This window comes from Meles meles, chromosome 1, assembly GCF_922984935.1.
Source record: "Meles meles chromosome 1, mMelMel3.1 paternal haplotype, whole genome shotgun sequence".
Taxonomy (NCBI): Eukaryota; Metazoa; Chordata; class Mammalia; order Carnivora; family Mustelidae; genus Meles; species Meles meles.
This window is the reverse complement of record NC_060066.1, coordinates 109,273,734-109,290,526: the sequence shown is the minus strand read 5'-3', so window position 1 is coordinate 109,290,526 and position 16,793 is coordinate 109,273,734. Positions and strand designations below refer to the sequence as shown.

The 16,793-nt window shown below is 53.1% G+C and overlaps 2 protein-coding genes across 5 annotated transcripts in view; one reads left to right on the top strand and one right to left on the bottom strand.

Moving 5' to 3' along the window:
* Positions 1-4,331, top strand: part of SETDB1 (SET domain bifurcated histone lysine methyltransferase 1) — a 34,136-nt gene extending 29,805 nt beyond the window's left edge. For all 3 annotated transcript variants that reach the window (XM_046006056.1, XM_046006058.1, XM_046006054.1), the window contains exons 16-22: positions 25-653; positions 1,685-1,713; positions 1,813-1,945; positions 2,178-2,343; positions 2,726-2,937; positions 3,199-3,287; positions 3,435-4,331. In XM_046006056.1, the coding sequence (XP_045862012.1) occupies positions 25-653; positions 1,685-1,713; positions 1,813-1,945; positions 2,178-2,343; positions 2,726-2,937; positions 3,199-3,287; positions 3,435-3,552 (1,376 nt within the window). In that variant the 3' untranslated portion in view covers positions 3,553-4,331. The remainder of the gene's footprint in view (positions 1-24; positions 654-1,684; positions 1,714-1,812; positions 1,946-2,177; positions 2,344-2,725; positions 2,938-3,198; positions 3,288-3,434) is intronic.
* CERS2 (ceramide synthase 2) lies at positions 4,212-13,734 on the bottom strand. 2 transcript variants are annotated; one of them, XM_046006063.1, is made up of 11 exons: positions 13,717-13,734; positions 7,907-8,080; positions 7,368-7,485; positions 7,052-7,170; positions 6,758-6,815; positions 6,602-6,652; positions 6,292-6,384; positions 5,975-6,103; positions 5,663-5,769; positions 5,385-5,538; positions 4,212-5,201 (listed from the first exon to the last, which is right to left on the bottom strand). In XM_046006063.1, the coding sequence occupies exons 2-11, from the start codon at positions 8,077-8,079 to the stop codon at positions 5,061-5,063; spliced, it is 1,143 nt and encodes a 380-aa protein (XP_045862019.1). In that variant the 5' UTR covers position 8,080; positions 13,717-13,734; the 3' UTR covers positions 4,212-5,060. The 2 variants fall into 2 exon arrangements, with proteins under 2 accessions (XP_045862019.1, XP_045862017.1); XM_046006061.1 differs by lacking the exon at positions 13,717-13,734 and adding an exon at positions 13,323-13,479.
* Positions 13,735-16,793: the final 3,059 nt, after the last annotated feature.

Here is a 16,793-nt window from a genome sequence, read left to right as displayed (position 1 = left end):
GCCTTTAATTCTCTTCATTCCCAGGCAAGATCCTGACAGATGACTTTGCAGACAAGGAGGGCCTGGAGATGGGTGATGAGTACTTTGCCAATCTGGACCACATCGAGAGCGTAGAGAACTTCAAGGAAGGCTATGAGAGTGATGCCCCCTGTTCCTCTGACAGCAGCGGGGTGGACTTGAAAGACCAGGAGGATGGCAACAGTGGTACAGAGGATCCCGAAGAGTCCAATGATGACAGCTCCGATGATAACTTCTGTAAAGATGAGGACTTCAGCACCAGCTCCGTGTGGCGTAGCTATGCTACCCGGCGGCAGACCCGGGGCCAAAAGGAGAACGGACTTTCTGAGACTGCTTCCAAGGACTCCCGCCCCCCAGACCTCGGCCCCCCACATATTCCTGTCCCTCCAGCAATTCCCGTAGGTGGCTGCAATCCGCCTTCCTCTGAAGAGACACCCAAAAACAAGGTGGCCTCGTGGTTGAGCTGCAATAGTGTCAGTGAAGGTGGCTTTGCTGACTCTGATAGCCGTTCATCCTTCAAGACTAGCGAAGGTGGGGAAGGCCGGGCTGGGGGAGGCAAAGGGGAGGCTGAGAAGGCCTCCACCTCAGGGCTGGGCTTCAAGGATGAGGGAGACATCAAGCAGCCCAAGAAAGAGGTAAGTGGTGGCAGGAGACTCAAGAGCGGTGGCTTTTGTGTAAGTGGTGTAGTAATGTGGCTTACTCTCACTCTTCATTCATTTTACTGGGTGGATATTTCTGTGGCAAACTGGATTATCTGCGCCCTCCCCCCCCCCCCACCCAACTACTCAGCACATTCCTAGTGCTTAAAGAACCAAATTATTTTAAAATCAACCTGGGGAAGAAGCATCTGGTTCATTCCAAAGTAAAGGATTTATAAGTAGTTTTTTAAATTAATTGTTATCAGGTTATCTGCAGCATTGATTTCAAATTATCTGCAGCATTGCTGTCTTTTGTTATACTTTTTTTTTTAAGTTTTTTTTTTTTAATTTATTTGACAGAGATCACAAGCAGGCAGAGAGAGAGGAGAAAGCAGGCTCCCCGCCGAGCAGAGAGCCCGACATGGGGCTCGATCCCAGGACCCTGGGATCATGACCTGAGCCGAAGGCAGAGGCTGTAACCCACTGAGCCACCCAGGCACCCCGTGTCTTTTGTTATACTTAAAAACCAAGAATTGAGGGGGTCTTGGTGGCTCAGTTAGGCATCCAACTCTTGATTTCGGCTCAGGGCGTGATCTCAGGGTCATGAGACTGCACCCTACGTTTGGCTCAAGTCAGCTTGAGATTCTCTCCCTTTCTCCCTCTGCTTGCACTCTATCTCCGTCCTGCACCCCCCAATAAATAAATCCTTAAAGGGGGAAAAAATATTGATTCTAGATGTATTTTTATTGATGTTGAAACTTAGTGCATTATGGGTGGTGAATTATGTCCCTGTCTTTGTAAGATTCTGCCCACAGTATTTGCCTTGAGCATCTTACGTCTGTCATTGCGAAGTGTTGGAAACCCCCTTTCAGGTGTTCTGATGAGAATATCACTGTTACTGTCAAGCTGCAGAGCAGTCTAGCTAGCATACTTCTCTCTCACTAGCTGTCTTTGGGATCAAGTCTGATTACTGGTTTTGTTACCCAGGACCACTGAAAACACTTTAACCTTCACTTGCTCTTTTCCAGGACCCTGATGACCGAAACAAGATGTCAATGTAAGAGCCTCTCTTTCTGACCTGTTTCCAGATCTGCCTTTCAAGCCTATAAAAGACGCCCATCATCTGACTCCCTCTCATTCCTTCCCCTTCCATTAGAGTTACTGAAAGCTCTCGAAATTATGGTTACAATCCTTCTCCCATGAAGCTTGAAGGACTTCGCCGCCCACCTAGTAAGACTAGTATGCATCAGAGCCGACGACTCATGGCCTCTACTCAGTCCAATGCTGATGTAAGTGGCCTTCTCCCTCAAGCTGTACCTCACCTCTTCAGGGCCTTACTGATAATTACCAATATATCCCTTGGTTCTTTGGTTGTGACTTCTTGCTTCCTTTTCCTTCAGCCAGCGTCTCATCTTTCTCTTGCTGTAGTCTGAGTCTCTTCCTACCTAACTAGAAAGAGCAAGAACTTGAATGGGTCCTCTCCCATTTATTCTTCTTTCTTCTCACCTTTGTGTTTCCCAGGATGTCCTAACATTGTCTAGCAGCACAGAAAGTGAGGGGGAAAGTGGGACCAGCCGGAAGCCCACCACTGGTCAGACTTCAGCCACAGCAATGGATAGCGATGATATCCAGACCATCTCCTCTGGCTCTGAAGCAGATGACTTTGAGGACAAGAAGAACATGTCTGGTAGTCTGCAAGAATGTTGGGGGTAGTAGGAAGGAACGGTAGGAAAGCTGGGATGGGGCTTTTTTAGGGAAGCTAAAGAAGTAGGAAAACATTCAGATCCTAAGAGTTGATGTGTGTCTGATGTGAGGGTTCTTTGATTCCCAACTCAACTGCTAATGTTCAGCACATCCCCTTCCTCTCCTTTCCACTTCCCCACTCTTTTCCCTCAGCTCCTTTACCCAGCAGACCTAATCCTGTTTGAAAAAACTGCCAGTTAGAATCTTTGCTTTCAGGGTCATGGCTAATGAGTATTCCTACAGTGCAATGAGTGGGATGGAAATGGAGGTAGAGGATCCAGTCGTGACATGGGATGGGGCCTAACCCTGTTCTCCTTCCTGTCCAGGTCCGACAAAGCGCCAGGTGGCAGTAAAATCAACCAGAGGCTTTGCTCTGAAGTCTACTCATGGGATTGCCATTAAATCCACCAACATGGCATCTGTGGAAAAGGGGGAGAGTGCACCTGTTCGTAAGAACACACGCCAGTTCTATGATGGGGAAGAGTCTTGCTACATCATTGATGCCAAGCTAGAAGGCAACCTCGGCCGCTACCTCAACGTGAGACCCCTCTCCCTCCACTCTAGATGCTGGGTTATCCCACTGTCCTCAAATTTCTAGTTCTTTTAACACAACTATGTAAACCTACCTTTACTTGTTAGAAATTCTTGATCTCTAGGATCTTAAAGACATAGCTTTCTTTGAGAACTTCTCTGTGATGGGAGGATCAAAGGGCATTGTTTTTTGTCCAACTTACACTTACCCCCACAAAGCTGGGTTCTGTTTTCTCTGTTCTTATGGGTTCTTTCCTTAAACCCACAGCATAGCTGCAGCCCCAACCTGTTTGTCCAGAATGTCTTCGTGGACACTCACGATCTTCGCTTCCCTTGGGTGGCCTTCTTTGCCAGCAAGTAAGAGGGGGTCCGGGAGAGGGGGAATGTTGGGTAAGAGCACCAGCCAGGGTTAAGGAGGGGGAAGGCCCCCACCTTGTGCCCCAGCTCTGCTCACACCTGATGGCATGCTGCCTTCACCACCCCCATCCCTGTCTTCCTGTCCAGGAGGATCCGGGCTGGGACAGAGCTCACTTGGGACTACAACTACGAGGTGGGCAGCGTGGAAGGCAAGGAGCTGCTCTGCTGCTGTGGGGCCATCGAGTGCAGAGGGCGTCTTCTTTAGAGGATAGCCGCCTTCTGAACTTTCCAAACCCTCCCTGAACCGTCCTTTCCTCAGGAACTGGGTCTTCCTAACTCTTCAACTCTGACCCCCACTTCTCCAGTCTAGCTCTTCCCCTAGCTCCTAGTAGATAGAAATGGGAACTCTGGATCAGGAGATCCCTTCCCATGTGGTGCTAGCAGGCAGGGTCCCTCCTGCCACCTCCTAAAGCAATGGAGGCAGGGAGAGGTTGCCATGCCCACCTGGGCCTGATATTCCTCAGTCCTCCTGTGGCTCCTCCCTCCCAGCCTATGTTTGGTCAAGTGTTCATGCTTCTGACAGACTGTATTCCTGGAATGAGGGCTGCGTATCTACTATCCTTGATTTGTATGGTTTCTTGAACGTCTTTTTGACAAGATGTTAAGACGAAGATTGTGATTTGATTCATCTTCCTCAGCCCCCATTCTCCCAGTTCTGGGTCTTCCAGGGACAGAGCTATTTCCACCCCTCATCTTTCCCAAGGGGCAGCTGTCATTAATCTCACACCTTCTCTACCTTTGCTTTTTCTTAATTGCCATGTGAAATTTTAAAAAAGAAAACATTACATAACCATGAGGAAGACTACCTTATTTTATTTAGTTGATCTCCCTTCTCAGTTCCTATTAGTCTCAGACACTTATTGCCATGTTTTACTTCATCTTTAATATATTTTAATTAAAAAAAAAACCCATTAACAGTACATTTTGGTCTGAAGTGGTCCCTCTGCTGAAATGCCAGGTGCTAGCTGTAATTCTGGCTTTAAACCAAAACACTGAATGTTTAATAAATAAAAATTAGAACTAGTTGCCATTCTATTCCAAACCAGCTAGCCTAGGGGATGAGGCCAGAGGAAGGAGGCAGTTAAAATCTTGGACCTGTGATGATAGAGCACTGGCAGAGAAATAACACGTAGACCACCTGAGCAGTCCCAGTATGCACCACCCCGCCCTTTTTGGCAGAGGTAGGGGTCATATGTACCCTCCTACACTCAATTCATTTGTGTCTCAGGAGGGGAAAAAGTTAAAGCTCAGCTCTGGTTTCTGGCCCAAGTTAGGGAGCCTAGAAAGGTGAGCCTTGGTCCATCTTTGGCAGAATGAGGCCCACAGATAGGATAATAAGGCACGACCCTGGCTCTGGAGGTCAGGGAATCTGAGGCAAAACAGGGCCAAATTCTGAAGAATAAGGAATGTGAGTTGTAATTGCCATCCCCAGAGCTGAGGCAGGCCTCCAAAGCAATAGAAAGGACAACTTAGAATAACAGAGGGAAAATAAGTCCATCCCCCCTATAACAAAGGATATACCAACCTCCCCTCTACCTGGGGATAGGCTGGTTAGAGTTTGGTTAAAGGCAACTGGGTGACAAGCAGGGGGTTGGGACATAGAAGAACTCTCTCCTTGCTTGCTTTCTTCCCAGGACTTAAGTGGTCCTCTGGGGAGGACAGGCTAGTTCCTTGGCTTTATGCGTTAATCTGAGGGGCAGCAGGGACAATGGTTCAGTCATTCTTACGATGGTTGTTACTGAGGACAGGGTGGCCGTTGGCTAGGGGCCGGCTCTTTGTTCCTCCCCCGGCTACAGCCTCCTCCCCCTCTGAGCTCTCCGTTTCTTCCCGGTCACTGCGTTCATCCTCTACCAGCTGTGGAAAGGGAAAAGAAGGGTTACATGCTGTCCTCAAATGCTTAAGGAATGCCTCTCTCAGCAGGCTTGTCTTGCTGTACCCAGGGCCCCACAGTAGTTTCTTAGCAGGATGCTTGCTCATATGGGAGGGAGTCTGGGCTGTTTCTAGAGTTGAAGGGTGTAGGGCCTACAGAACAGTCACCTTTCCAGTTATGAACTTGTGGGCCATGCGCAGAATGAGGTAGGCCCAGAAGATATGCAGCAGCTGTAGCACTCCCATCATGGAATTGAAGAAGTAGTAGCCGAAGAAGGCAGGATAGAGCTCCAAGGGGTAGACCACTGTGCAGTGCAAGATCCTGCATCAGGAAAGGAGGGACAGAACTGGAAACACACAGAGGAGGCAACGGGGATGATAACAGATAAGGGGAGAAGCAAGACTCCTGATGCCTTGAGGACAGGAGTATAGACTGGCCTACTCACCAGAAGGGCAGGATGACCAGTCGGGTAATGATGAAGACGATGGCGAAGACGATGAAGATGTTGTTGCAGGTGTTTTTCCATCCCGCATAGTTAAACATCTTGGCTGACTGTACGGATAGCCCGCATCCATCATCACGGGCTCCTGACTCTTCCCATATACATTTTATATATACACTGGCTCTGTGCCCCCACCGCCTTGGTCCAAGGAAGGTCATCCCCCCCACACACCACCACCACCCCCAAAAAAGGCAGAGGGACAGGAGAATCTGCACCGGCGTCTCTAGGTTTGAAGAAATGCCCAGCGAGCCTGACCTCTAGCAGGTAGTCGGAAGAGTCATGCAGAGCCATGATCAAAGTCCCTGCTCGGATGTAATTGGCAAACCAGGAGAAGCTAATGAGAATGATGGTTGCCACGTGGTGGATGATCTGTTCCTTGAAATCCTGCAAAGAAGATGCAGGCTCCAGGGGACTTTTTCCTGTTCCCCAGCCCCACTCTAATCCTACTTCTTTCCCCTTCCACCTAGTTCCCCTTAACCCACAGTTCCATCCAAATACCCAGAAGTCAAAGGCTCTCCATCCCGGGGCTTTGTTTTGGCTCCTAGGCTTAGGGGCACAACTCCCTGACCTACCTTTCGCTTGACATCAGAGGCAATGCTGAAGAGCAGCGACCAGTAAAAAGAAAGTTCAATCATGTAGTACCAATACTGGGAAGGGATGGTGCTCTGGGAGAGAGGAGAGAAACAAAAAAGGTAAGGGATCCTGAACAACAGGACCCGAGAGTCTCACCTGTCCGACCCAGCCCTTCTAGCCCTTGTTTAGCACCATGACTGCCATGTGTCCCAGAGATGATTTCTTCACAAAGGTGTACGTGTCCTAGTCCTGACCTACCTTGATTCTCTTAATCACCCCCAGATAAGGAGTCAGGACCCCATCTCATACCTGTATGGGATATCCCTCCCAAACCTTCTTCATGTCATAGAACCAGGGTTTCTGCAGAGAGACGGTGAGAGGTTAAAAGAGGAGGGGCCCACACTCTATGGCTTCACACAACCTTGACAGAACACTACTCCCACCTCCCAGGAAACCTGCACTCACATCTACGATGACGGCCATGCCAGCAATGAACGCAATCAGGTAAAAGGTGAATCTCCAGCTGGAAGAGGAAGCAGAAAGGAGGAGGAGAGTGGCGAGGAAAGTGGCTGGGAGAGTGGCATAGCCCTCCAACCACTCCCAAGTGCTCGGAGATCTCCCTCTCAAGAGTATCATTAATATCCAAATTCACCTCCTCACAAGGGCACAACCTCTCCCTCCACACAGCCGTGGCCCACCCCACCAAGCAGGACATCAGACCTTCCTCTGCCACCCAGCTTCTGCCCCAAGCTCCCCTACCTGGCTTCTCGGAACTTCTTGAGGAGACTGGGCCGGTCCTGGTTGCGGCGGCGGCGGAACCAGCGCTCTACCTGGCGGCCAGAGAGCCCACTCTGCCGCGACAGGAGCTCTACCTCCGCCTGGGTGTCGTGAAGAAGCCCAGTACGGTCAACTGTGGAACTTGACAGCACCCCCATCCTCCCGCCACCACCGCCCAGGAAGAACCTGGATCAGTACCACTGCCCTCTCCTCTCGTCGCCTGCCCACATGGCGTTGCAACCTGTGCCCTTCCCCAGCAGCACCCAGCAACTCCCAGAGCAGGGCCTGCGGCTCACACCTGTTTGGGCTGCTTGCCACTGGTTAGGTAGAAGTGCTCCAAGGTGGGGTTGGCTGGTGCCCGCAGCCGAGTTTTCTCCTTTACGTTCAGGAGGGCGGCCAGTGGTGTAGCCACGTAACTGAGAAAGGGAGAGCAGTGAAAAGGGTCTGTCTCCTTTAAAGCACCTCAGTTTCTTGGTAGCCCCTAAGCTGGGAGGGGAAAGGACTGCAGGATCAGGCAACTTTATCCTGGGCCTCAGTTTCCCGGCAACTCCCTCTTTGGCCTCCTTCGGCCGCCCAAAGCTGACAAAGCTGCCTGTGTTCACGAGTGACCAGGCGGAGTGGAGAGGGAGAACAAATAACCATTGAAGGAAAGGGCCTGGGGGTGCTGAGCCCTCAGGAAGACAATGCTGCGTTCAGTGGGGGGCACACAGTAGGCAGGGATCTGGGTGGCCAGAACAGCGGGGTCTGGGACCAATTAAACAGCAAGAGACAAACTTGAAGTGTGAGAAACTGTGGCTGGCAGCCAAGGCAGGCATGGGGAAAGGTTGGTATGCTCACAGCTCAAAGTAGTAGCGAACGATGAGGAAGAGCAAGGCCAGGGGTAGTGTGATGTAGAGGTCTGAGGCTTTGGCGTAGACACGTCCATCCCGGTCTTCTAGATCAGCCCAAGTTAAGTTCACAGGCAGCCACAGCCGTTCCCACCAGAAGTAGTCATACAAGGTCTGGAGCATCCTGGGGGGGGAGGGGAGATGTCAGAGGGCATCACAGGGAGCAGCTATGGGGGAAGAGAAAGATGACAGACTCAAGCCCTGGAGTCTAGTCCCAGCCACATGGTGTTGGGCAAATCAGTTTCCTTGTCTGTAATATGGTGGCTTTCCAGTTCTAACATTTACCATTTACCGCAACTGAAGATGCTGCTGATGACCCCCAGGAGTCACAGTTCTCTAGAACTAAAAACCTTGGGGTCTCCCCATCACTTTGCTACCCCAACAGGGAAGACAGGCAGGATCTGGCCCTGGAAGTTGTAACAATCTTAGTAAAACCGGAGGCACCTTCTCCTCCCCTGCCCCCACGCTCCAGCTACCCCTCTATCCCTCAAGGCAACCCACAGTTAGAAGCCTCCATGCCAAGAAGCCCAAAAACAGATTGCAGGGCTAAAGCAAACCCTACTTCCTCCTTCCCTACAACCCATCTGGGCCAGCATGTTCCTGGGGAAAACTAAGAGGCCAGAGTAAAGCAAAATTATGTCCCTAAAAGATGCTGAGCTCCAGGACAATCAGTGAACATCAAACTATTCCACCTGAGATTAATACCCCATGCCAAGCCATTCGATTCCTGCATATAAGGTAGAAGAACTATCTGAAGCATCTTTTCAAAAACAAAGGCAAGGCTGTAAAGAATTAGGGATGGGGGTGGCAGCGCCTCAGTGGCTCAGTCATTAAGCGTCTGCCTTCCGCTCACATCATGATCCCAAGGTCCTGGGACTGAGCCCTGCATGGGGCTCCCTGCTCAGCGGGAAGCCTGTTCTCCCTTCCCCACTCCTCCTGCTTGTATTCCCTCTCTGTCCAAAAAATAAAATCTTGGGGCGCCTGGGTGGCTCAGTGGATTAAGCCGCTGCCTTCAGCTCAGGTCATGATCTCAGGGTCCTGGGATCGAGCCCCGCATCAGGCTCTCTGCTCCACAGGGAGCCTGCTTCCTCCTCTCTCTCTGCCTGCCTCTCTGCCTGCTTGTGATCTCTCTCTCCGTCAAATAAATAAATAAAATCTTAAAAAAAAAAAAAGGGGGGGGGTTAAAACCTAAAAAAAAAAATAAATAAAAATAAAATCTTAAAAAAAAAAAAAAAAGGATTAGGGATTCATGGACAGACAATGGAATCAGAAGACCAAGACATCTGGTGGTTCATCCATAAAATAGTAACTAGTCTGCAGGGGAACACCCATCACAAGGACTCTCAGCTCAGGGAAAAGCTGTTGCTTCCCATCTCCCCCCTCCTCCCCAGGGTCCACTGGGAGGCAGTGACCAACCCCCAGCCACTTGGAATGAGGGAGGGTACAGACCTCCTTTGAGGTTCCCTCTAAAGGCATTGTCTGTGCTCCTGAGGGGGAGAGCAGCTGCTGGGAGCTGAGAGCAGCAGCAAGATGGTCCTACGGAGTCAGTGATGCCAATTCGAACAGAATGCCTGGCAGTCCTGGGACTCAGAACGCCAGTGGGATGACAAGGGCAGAAGTTTCTGGGCCACCCAGCCCTCATCCTCTCAGGAGGGAAGAGAGATGCTGGTATTCAGGCTGGCATGGAACTAAAAGCTGATGCAGAAGGTGGTGTCCTCTCACCCAGAGGGAAGAGAGTGGGGAGACTGTTCTCCACCAGGAACTGGAGATCAGTTGGTGCCACTGGCTGAAGGCTGATCAGATCCCAGCTGAGCTGAGCTGGGCTGGGCTGGTCCTTGGCCTGCTCTTCCCATGGCTCCACCCACACCCACCACAGCACTTGCGAAATCCCTCTCAGAAATCCCTCTCAGTCTGTCACGGGTCAGTATTCCAGCTCAAGGACTTTACCCTCGTCCCCACTCCTGGTCACTGCTCTCCGATGAAGTCAGAGGTCAGCACTGACAATAAAGGAGCTTCAGCTCCACCTCCCCCCCCACCCCATAACACTCATTCACATTCACACACACACACACACACACACACACTCTCTCTCTCTCTCTCTCTCTCTCTCTTTCTCTCTCTCCAGGCTCAGCTCCCTGAGGGCACTGCCCCTTCCCCCTCTACCTTAGCCAGAATAAATATTTAATTAGTTAAAGAGATGGAAGCCTTTTGAACTGAACAAAATTAAACATACTTCTCCACGGTGGAACTTTCCCCACACAACCAAGTGCACAACACACTTTCATAGAGAAAAGATCGAGAAAGTCTAGCAGAGAAGGAAAAGACAGAATGCCTCGATGTGCTACCATGCCTCCTGCCTCCGGCTCGTCCTTCCCACCTTTCTAGCTCAGCTAGATTGGGGTGGGTAAAGATATCTGATGTGTCCCCTGGGCTCCACATCTCTTGGAGCCCACCTTGTCCTCCACTGAGATCTAAAGCCAGAAGTATACAGACAGGCCTGGATGTCGGGCCCCATCCCCACCCTGGTCGGTGGAAACTGGCAGGAAGTTTCTCTGTTAGGGACATTTTGAGGATTAAAGATTCAGAGGGCTGGCTGGGGTCCCAGAGGGTGTGAGTGGGGCCCCTCTCCCTGACTCCTGGCACCCAGGATTGTCTTCCGCTGGTCTAAACCTACAAAGAAGGTGAGGAGCTGGGGAAGTTAGCAGGAAAAGGGTCAGAGAGTGGTCGAGGGCAAGCACCAGGATAGGGCCATTATCTCAACCCCAAGACAACATGACACCCCTCTACCCTTCCCATCCCAAGCAGGGAGAGCCAAAGAACATGGTGTGTCTGCAGCTCAGAAATGCAGATTAATGGGGGCTATCTCATACCTGGGTTGCAGGCTTTCTGTGACCACAGCCCTCCCTTGCTGCCCAGTACTTCCATTAGCAGAGCAAAGCTACCCCATCCCTGCCCACTGTTCCCCACCCCCAGGACCTAGCCCAGCAGGGAGAGGCACCCGATTCAGCACTGTCAGGGCTTCTGACTCAACACGGGGTGGGGGGGGGCGCAGCAGGGAGGACAACAGGGGCTCCCAGCAGCCTCGCTTACACAGCCCCACAGAACCAACAGGTTTGCTCCTGAGGCAGCTCTGGTGGCTTCTTGGCACCAGCGCACCAAGCCAAGCACAGGATCCCATAAACAAAAGGCCGGGGCAAGAAGAGGAGATGTGAACTGGGCATAGGGAAGACAACCCTGCTTTTCTGGCCAGTTGGCCCTCAGGATAGGTATTTGATTTTCTGATGGAGAAATCACACCTACAGGTTATTTTCCCACTCACAGAATGTACTCACTGCACACATGGAGAGACAACAGAGTGTGTGTGTCTTGTGTGTGTGTCTCTCTCCTCTCTCACACACACACACCTGCCTCAGAGACACAGACGCCACTCTCTGAGGCACAGGCTGGACAGGGGCCAAGAGAGCAGGGATTTCATGGGCATTGGATTACCAGGAACTTGACTAGGGCTCTGCCCAGCCCCCACTCTCTGCCCCATCTCTTGACTGACCCCTCCCAACCCCTCAGAGCGGGATGTAAAGGGGGCAGAGGGGCTTGTAAACCCAGAATGCTGAGAAGGCAGAGATCTGAGTCGTGAGGAAGGGATCTCATAGACTCAACATGAAAATAGTCCTGCGGGTCTCTCAGAGCTTGAAGAAATAATTGAGGAAATCAGGATCAGCAAAGGAGGAGAGACGGACAAACACAGGGTCCCACAGGCTTCCAGCTGCCACTGAAGCCTGAGGGACTACAAAAAAAGGGGGAGGATCCGAGTAGTCTTCTTGTTGAAAACTTTCTTTTGGCAACAGCACAGAAGCAACTAGAAGGCTGCAGCACGGTTGAAGCCAACAGGAGGTGTGTCATTGTTCCAGGTAGCCGTATAGGTCCCCAAATTTAGCATGTCTGCGCTGCCCCCACTAGAGGCCCCAACACACCCAAATACTGAGTGTGACTAGAGCCTCCAGGGGCAGGGAAAGGCCAGCAGGTTAAAGGGGCAGAGCGAGGGCAGTGCTGAAGAGCACAGTAAAGGATCCGCAGGCCTGCAGGCTCCTGGCCAGTGACAGGGAGGCGAGGAGGCCCTGCCTCCAGGGGGAAAGCTGGCCAGAGGCCCCAGTGAAGGGAGTGGGCTATGGGGTACCAAGGGAGACAAGGAATTCCCTTTAGAACAGAGAATCTGTGCAGGTCACTTTATGATTAGGGCCAGAGAGACAAGGCTATGACAAGTCCTTATCCCAAGGAGCCCCATCACAAGTGCAGTCAGCCACCCACATTTAGACCCAGTCACCTGGACTTTGGTATTGGGCAGCGACCCCTCCAACACAGACGAGGGAGTGACTGCCTGTTGGAGGCCTTCCCAGATTCATTTCCCTGTGAAGAGGGACTCACTTCATTCCTTGGGATCCTCGGAACCCCCTGAGTACCGAGTCTAGGAACTCAGATAATTAAGCCCAGGTTGTGATGCCAGGAGCCTGGCTCTCGGGGAGACAGAGAAACCCCCAAGCTGAGGCCAAATATTAATGCCACACACTTGCAATTAACCTACTTGCCAGAGAGCCTCCGGGCCGGTAATTAACAAGCTGTGGCCCAGAAAACCAGTTTCACCAGCAGCTTCCCCCCTCTTCACCCCAGCCACACACACCCCATAACGGTATAGGAGCCTTAGCCTTGGGGGGCCGGGGCAAACACTCAGAGCCGCTCCTTCCTGTTTCCCGTTAAGCACATGGACGCTCTGACCTAGCTCCCGGAGTGGGCACAGTGGGCCGGTCCGAAGAAAAAGCGGCAGGACCCTCCCCGCCCTCCTACTCCAGCCATGGGACCCGTGCAGGCCAGGAGCGACGCCGCGGGCCCACTGCCAGGCTGGGGCTCTCGCGCAAATGGTCACCAAGCTCCTCTCCCCAACAAAGGGGGCGCCTGTGGCTCGGGCCCTCCGCAAGCAGCCCCGGGCCCCTACCTGTTGCCAGCAGGGCTTGCCTCGCCGGGCTGGGGCGGCGCGCCCCACAACTCCGAGGCGCCCAGCCAGCCTGCCCTCAGGCGGCACTGGGGGCCCGGCCGCTCCCGCGAGGCGCTCCGGCCCGCCCTCCCCCAGGCCCGCCGCCATGAGCGCGGCGGGCATAGGCCCCCAAGCCCGCGGCCGCCGCCCCCCGCCCGGCCGCCCGGAGCCTGAGCCCCGCTCCCTCTGCCCTAGTCGCCCCCTGCTCGCTTCGCAGCCGGGGCCCTCTCCGCGAAGCCGCGTCGGAGCTGCCCCCACTTCTCCCAACTTTTCCGCGGCCGCTCCCCGCCCCACCCCTGCGCGCAGCGCCCGCGGCTCCCAAGCTGGGGTCCCGACTCACTCGGCGGCGGCGGCGTCGCGGAGCTGGCCGGGCCGGGAGCCGCTGCTCCGTCTCTCCAGGCGTCCGCGGAGCTCCGGCCCCCCCCCCACTCCGGACTGGCTAGGCTCGCTCCTCCTCCCCCTTCCGCCCGCCCGCTCCCTCCCTCCTTCCTCCTCCCCCCGCCGAGCCCAGCCGAGCCGCGTCCGAGCCCAGCCCGGGAGAGCAAGGCCGCGAGCGGGCCAGGAACCGGGAGGCTGGGTGTGGGCCTGCGGCCCGGCGACGGCAGGAGAAGGGAGGGAGGGCAGCGGAGCCCGGGCCTCTGCGCGGGGCGGCCGCGCCCAGCCCCCGCTCCCTGCCGCCTCCCCTTTCCCGGCTCTGGGACCCGCGCCCTCGCTGGCCAGCCCCGCGGCCGCACCCACTGTAATCTCGGCACCGGGAGAAGCCCCCGAGGAGGGAAGGCAGTGCGGGATCCCGGCGGCCGCTCTGGGCTCTCCGGGGCCCTCGGGGACAGACCCTCGAGATGCCCGGCGAGGAGCGGCCGAGCGCCTGCCGCACCCTCCCGCCCCCAAACGCGGTCGGCGACTTCAGCCCTGCTGCGGCCCCCAGTTCCCCCCGCCCGACCGATTGCCACACTTCCCACCTCTAGCCCCACTGAGCTGCGGAGGGAGGACGGCGCCTGGGCTTCGGGCAAGGACGGACTCCTGGGGGAGTCCTTTCCTAGTGCGGTGCGCCCAGGCCCAGCTCCTCTCCCGGTCTGACCCAGGCAGCAGACCCTCGTGATTCCCTTGCCCTTCCCTGCGCAGAGCCTGCGGTCCCTGCGAGGTCCCCCACTCCATCCCCAACACAAAACCCTCGTTTCCACCCAAGTATGTTAAACTTTCCCACAGAGGCACACCTAACCCGCCATAGTTCGCTGAAAGAGTCGACTGCCAACTTTTGTTTTGTAAAATGTGTCTGAGTTTGCCATCTACACTGTTTTTCCCTCTTCTAATTCATAGTTTTAAGATGTCTTTTGTAAAACGGGCGTTTCAGGAAGATGCGAAGTTCTAGAAAACAGACCTGGAATCCTAGCACGAACAGAATGCGGCTGGGATGTGTTTGAAAGTTTGTTTAGAAAGAGAGCTGGAGTTTACTCCACGTAGGGCTAACTACGTTTTTTACCTCGATGAAATGTTGGTAATTTTGTCCTGTCACAGAAACTCAGACAGTAGCTTCTTTCATGGTTTATCTGGTCAAGTTCAGGTGTTTTGATAGCTCTCAGGAAGGAGAGGACCTCCCCACTATGCCAGGTGAGAGCTTGGCCCTCACCTAAGGCTCTTTCTGGAAGCTGAATGATGTCCCAGCTATTGTTCCTTTGCTCTCTGTAACAGAATCCTCAGCCCATTCATTCCTACCAGTGGAGAAGTGAGAATTATTGGCCCAACCCCTAGCCCACCTCCACCCAGACCAGCCGCCTTTTTAAGCCTCACCTGCCTGATTTTACAATTCCCTGCAAGCCCTCCAGCTCTGTTTTCATTTGCCCCAGGCTGAATTCCTCCCTGATTAGCACTGCTTACATCTTTTTTACCTCTCTGTAACCCTCTTCTTCTGCCTTCCAACCCAAAGTTCCCTCTGCCTTTCTTGAGAGTCCTCCCCAGATTCCTCTCTGCTATGTACCCACACACCCTTTTCCAGAAGGGTTCAGTGTCTCTGCTTAGGGCTCCAGCTAACCTTCGGGTCCCTCTCTAACTCCTCATGCCTCTGTACTGTTTGGTTCCTTTCCTTTAGCTTCTGAGACCTTTTTCCAAGCAGTTTTCCTAGATGCCAAGTTTCTTCAAGGTGCCCACAAGGCTTTTTAAATGATTCCTTAGAGGACTGAAGACCGTTTAACTTACTTTTAAGATAGCAGTGGACAGGGGAAGTTTGGGGACAGAAGTCGGAAAGTCAAGGCCTGAGAAATAAAGATAAGAGGGGTACCCCTCCCCCAGGAGACAAAAGAGAAGGTGGCTGGAGAAAGGGAAGTGGCTTTAGGCAGCATTAGAATGATGCTACCAGTTCTGTCAACATACTTAGGACAGTAGCTCGGGCCTGCGCCACACACACACACACACACACACACACACACACACACTCCCCACCTCAGCTGGACCAGGAGATTTTCATCACTACCTTTCTGACCCATCCCCCAGTGCCCTGGGCAGGCATGGCCACGCCCACAGTGCCCCAAGCTGCCTGCCTTGCTGTGACTCACTTCCTCTGTAAGGGCTGCTGAGGTGGCCTAAGGCAGAGGACACCATCAGCCTTCAAGCTGGAACTTTAGTATCTGGGCAGGCTTCTAGGACAGCAAAAGACATGAACCCCAGCTGAGGAAAGTCTGAGTGGCTTGTGCAACGCAGAAGCCTGTTTGGGTAAAGGAACTAGTGCATGGCTCCTATGTGAGCAGAGGAACTCAGGTACCAGGAGCTCTGGGGAGAAACAGTTTCATAAAAAGAGAAAAATACCCAGGAGGAATTTCTATGCGTTCAAAAAGCATGCAGTGCAAGATTTTGCAGAAAAGCAATATGCTACCTTATTCATGAGTCAACAGCTGAGGCTGTATTTTTTACTGCCTGTCCCCTATATCCTCCACTAAGACAGACCCCAAATCAGCTATGCCCTCATCTAAGTAATGAAGAAAGCACAGGAGAAGTTAGGAGACCTGGATCTGGTTCACTCCGGTTCCTGAATCAGTAAGAAGAGAGTGGCAGACCAGTCATCTCCAAGAACCCCTCCTACTCTGAAATTCTAAAATTTAGAGCACGGGGGTGAAAGGTGATTAGTAAATTGGAAAACAACCTCAATCTGGCCCTGGAGTTGATCAAAACAAAACACCTGGACAAAAGGAGTGAGATTCCACCAAGTTTCAGTGAAGCAGCTATAAATCTCACATTCTCCCTCCTCACGCTCCTGGACCACAAGGATTACAAGGATTACTCTTCTGCGGTGTGGTTGTGGTTCAGCCTGCAGCCTTCATAATCTTTTTTTTTAGAATTTATTTTTATTTATTTGACAGAGAGAGAGAAAGATCACAAGTAGGCAGAGAGGCAGGCAAAGAGAGGGGGAAGCAGGCTCCCTGCCGAGCAGAGAACCTGATGTGGGGCTCGATCCCAGGACCCTGAGACCATAAGACCATGAGACCATGACCCGAGCTGAAGGCAGAGGCTTAACCACTGAGCCACGCAGGCGCCCCAGCCTGTGGCCTTCAAACTCGGGTTTCGGCCCTGCTGATCTGTCGGGAATCCCTCACAGAAGTTCGGACTGAGGAAATAAGAGCCCTCTGTCTCTCCATTCATTTCCCTCTAAACCTACTTGGAACGTGTGCCCAGAATGGACTTTGAAGGGCAGAGAAGGCCAAAGGCATGGGACTGGGGCTGCAAAGACACTCTATTGGGGTAACCCAGCCTAGGAAGTCTCCTGCAAGTGTCTTGAGGTCTCGGAGGTGGGGGTGGGGGACCCCTTGAGTAGGTGTCTCCT

What these genes read in the sequence shown, in the direction of transcription:
- CERS2 (XM_046006063.1), bottom strand. Translation starts at nt 8,079, where the DNA reads ATGCTCCAGACCTTGTATGACTACTTCTGGTGGGAACGGCTGTGGCTG. An exon ending in GGGAGGGATATCCCATACAG is followed by an intron (nt 6,385 to 6,601) that starts GTATGAGATGGG and finishes CCTCTCTCCCAG; the next exon opens with AGCACCATCCCTTCCCAGTA. An exon ending in ACAAGTTCATAACTGGAAAG is followed by an intron (nt 5,202 to 5,384) that starts GTGACTGTTCTG and finishes CCCTTTCCACAG; the next exon opens with CTGGTAGAGGATGAACGCAG.